The 2,677-nt window shown below is 53.6% G+C and overlaps 1 protein-coding gene across 1 annotated transcript; it reads left to right on the forward strand.

Annotated features, from left to right (window-relative positions):
- The first annotated feature begins 15 nt into the window (after positions 1 to 15).
- On the forward strand, positions 16 to 783 carry LOC112681245. The gene has a single exon (XM_025551510.1). It carries the CDS (start codon positions 16 to 18, stop codon positions 781 to 783), a length of 768 nt encoding a protein of 255 aa, XP_025407295.1.
- Positions 784 to 2,677: the final 1,894 nt, after the last annotated feature.

The raw sequence follows: 2,677 nt of genomic DNA on the forward strand, positions 1-2,677 counted from the left end.
GTGGGAAACCAAGGCATGGTCAGCATGTTGTCTACTCCTGATGGCGGCGACGACGATGCCATTGGTGGAACCTGGGCGGAGGTAGCGAGGAGGAAGAGGAAGAAGGGGAAAACAGGCAAGGACAACGACCCAGCTGCATCTACTTCGCCCATCGACAAGCAGAACGACAATGTGTCAGCTGGCAGGACTGGCACCGCCAAACCTCGTATCAGAACCCGTCCTCCAGCTATCCTGGTGGACGTTAGTAGGGAGAACTTCCCCGAGTTGGCGAAAAAAATCCGCGGCGAGGCGTGCCGTGACATAATAGGGAATCGCGTTGTGGGAATGAGGCAAGCCAAGTCCGGCGGTCTCCTCATCGAGGTACGTGGCAACACTGACGAAGTGTCTGCGGTGAGAGCAGAAATCGCGAGATCTGCAGGGGTTGACATAGATGTCAGGACCCTACAGCAGAGGGAGATGTTGGAGGTCAGGGACCTGGATCAATGGTCAGATGGAGCTGAAGTTCTCGCGGCCATGGTATCGGCCTCAGGGTGCGACACGGGTGCACTAAAGTTAGTCGGTTTGCGGAAGCGCTTCGGTGGAGCACAGCTTGCCCTGGTCTCCGCACCCAAAGAAGTGACGCGGGAAATCCTGAAACAAGGGAGACTAAGGGTTGGTATGGTGAGTTGCAGAGTCAGGCTTTGTGACGCGAAAATTAGGTGTTTTCGGTGCCTGGCACATGGTCACACAGCGAAGGAGTGCACCGGCCCGGATAGGACCAAGTGCTGCAAGCGTTGCGGATAGGATGGTCACTTCGCCAACACTTGCGTGGCTACCAAGGAGGACGTTCTGTCCTTTACGAAGTTAATGGCGGCAACCAGCAAGGCGGGCGGTGACGACGCGAGGGCGGACGCTGAAACACCACAATGATCCACGTACTACAAATTAATGTAGGCGTATGCAGGGTGGCCCAGGACCTGGCTCTGGCAACCGCATCTAGCATGGGTACGGATGTGCTGGTCGTTAGCGAACCATATAGATGCGGTCTGGAGTCCGAAGGATGGTTCAGTGACATCGGAGGAAAGGCAGCCATTGTAGTCTTCAATCCTGGTCTGCATATTCAAGCAATCGGCCTCAAGGACAACGCGGGTTTCCGATGGGTCAAAGTGGAGGACGTCACAGTGTACGCCTGCTATTGGTCACCCAATACCGCATACACACTGTTCATAGACTTCCTGGATAGGTTAGTAGGCAGCATTAGGCAACAGGTGGGCACCTTCATAGTCGCCGGCGATTTCAACGCGAAATCACCGGTCTGGGGCGACCATACGGAGGAGCCAAAAGGGCGCGCACTAGTGGACATGGCTGCTAGCCTTGGCCTCACGGTTTGCAATAGCGGCGACAAACCGACCTTTTCAAGAGTATACGCCGGTGGAATATCGAGGTCGCATATTGACGTTACGTTCGTCAACGACGGAAGCAGTCACCTGGTGAAGGACTGGAAGACATTGGACGAGTACAGCGCATCGCTACATAGTTACATAACCTACAGTATCAAGGGAACACCGCACTCGGAGCGCCTTCCCCCCGAGGTTAGGTGGTCATGGCGAAAAAATGATAGCTCAAAATTAGCGAGGTTTATTGACTCGGTCAGCTTCAAAACGGACGAGGACACGCTGACGGCCACGGGTCGGCTAGATCAATATCTGAAGGATGCATGTGACAGCTGTATGCCGAAAGGTAGGTACAGAGGAGGCAAGAAACCTGCCTACTGGTGGACACAGGACATCGCCGGACTGCGAGAGGTATGCAATAAAGCTAGACGCAGATTCAAGAGGGGACGCTCCCAACCACCCGTGGACCAAGAACAGAGGAAGGAAGAATTTAAGCTGGCAAGGAAGGAACTGAAGGTTGCCATCAAGAAAAGTAAAAAGGCTAGCTGGGACGACTTGTGCAAACAAGTGGAATCCGATCCATGGGGCCTACCATACAAATTGGTAACAAAGAAGCTGGTAGGCAGAAGGCCAATCCTAGGTCTCTCAGCGCCAGGAAGAGCTGAGTACATAATTGATGCCCTCTTCCCAAGGGAGACAGCCACCGTTTGGCCGCCATGTACGGAGAGTTACGTCTTCCCGGAGGTAACATGCGCCGAGATTGAAGAACACCGCAAAAGAATCCCAAATGGAAAAGCGCCTGGTCCTGATGGTGTGCCCGACCTGGTAATCAAGGAAGTCGCTAGGGCAAAGCCGGAGATCCTGAGAGACGTCTTCAATAAATGCCTCAAGGACGGTGTATTTCCACGCTCCTGGAAAGCGGCGAGGCTCGTCCTTCTCAGAAAAGGCGATAAACCACTTGAAGAACCTACGTCCTATAGGCCCATCTGCCTCCTCAACACAGCGGGCAAGTTGTTCGAGCGTGTCATTAAGACCAGGATCGAAAAGTGGCTTGAAGAACAACCTCAATGACAGACAATACGGGTTCAGGAAGGGAAGATCGACAGTCGATGCCATTAAACGCGTCCAGAGCGTCGTCGAAACAGTTGGTTCCGGGCCGCTCTACCACAGGTAATTATGCGCAGTAGTCGCGTTAGACGTGGCTAACGCATTCAACTCTGCAAAGTGGCCAAAAATCGTCGAATCTCTGAGTAACAAGGAAATGCCCCCTTATCTCATCGGGATAATTCAGAGCTATCTGTGCG

Source organism: Sipha flava, unplaced genomic scaffold (assembly GCF_003268045.1).
Source record: "Sipha flava isolate LNK unplaced genomic scaffold, YSA_version1 18867_pilon_pilon, whole genome shotgun sequence".
Classification (NCBI taxonomy): Eukaryota; Metazoa; Arthropoda; class Insecta; order Hemiptera; family Aphididae; genus Sipha; species Sipha flava.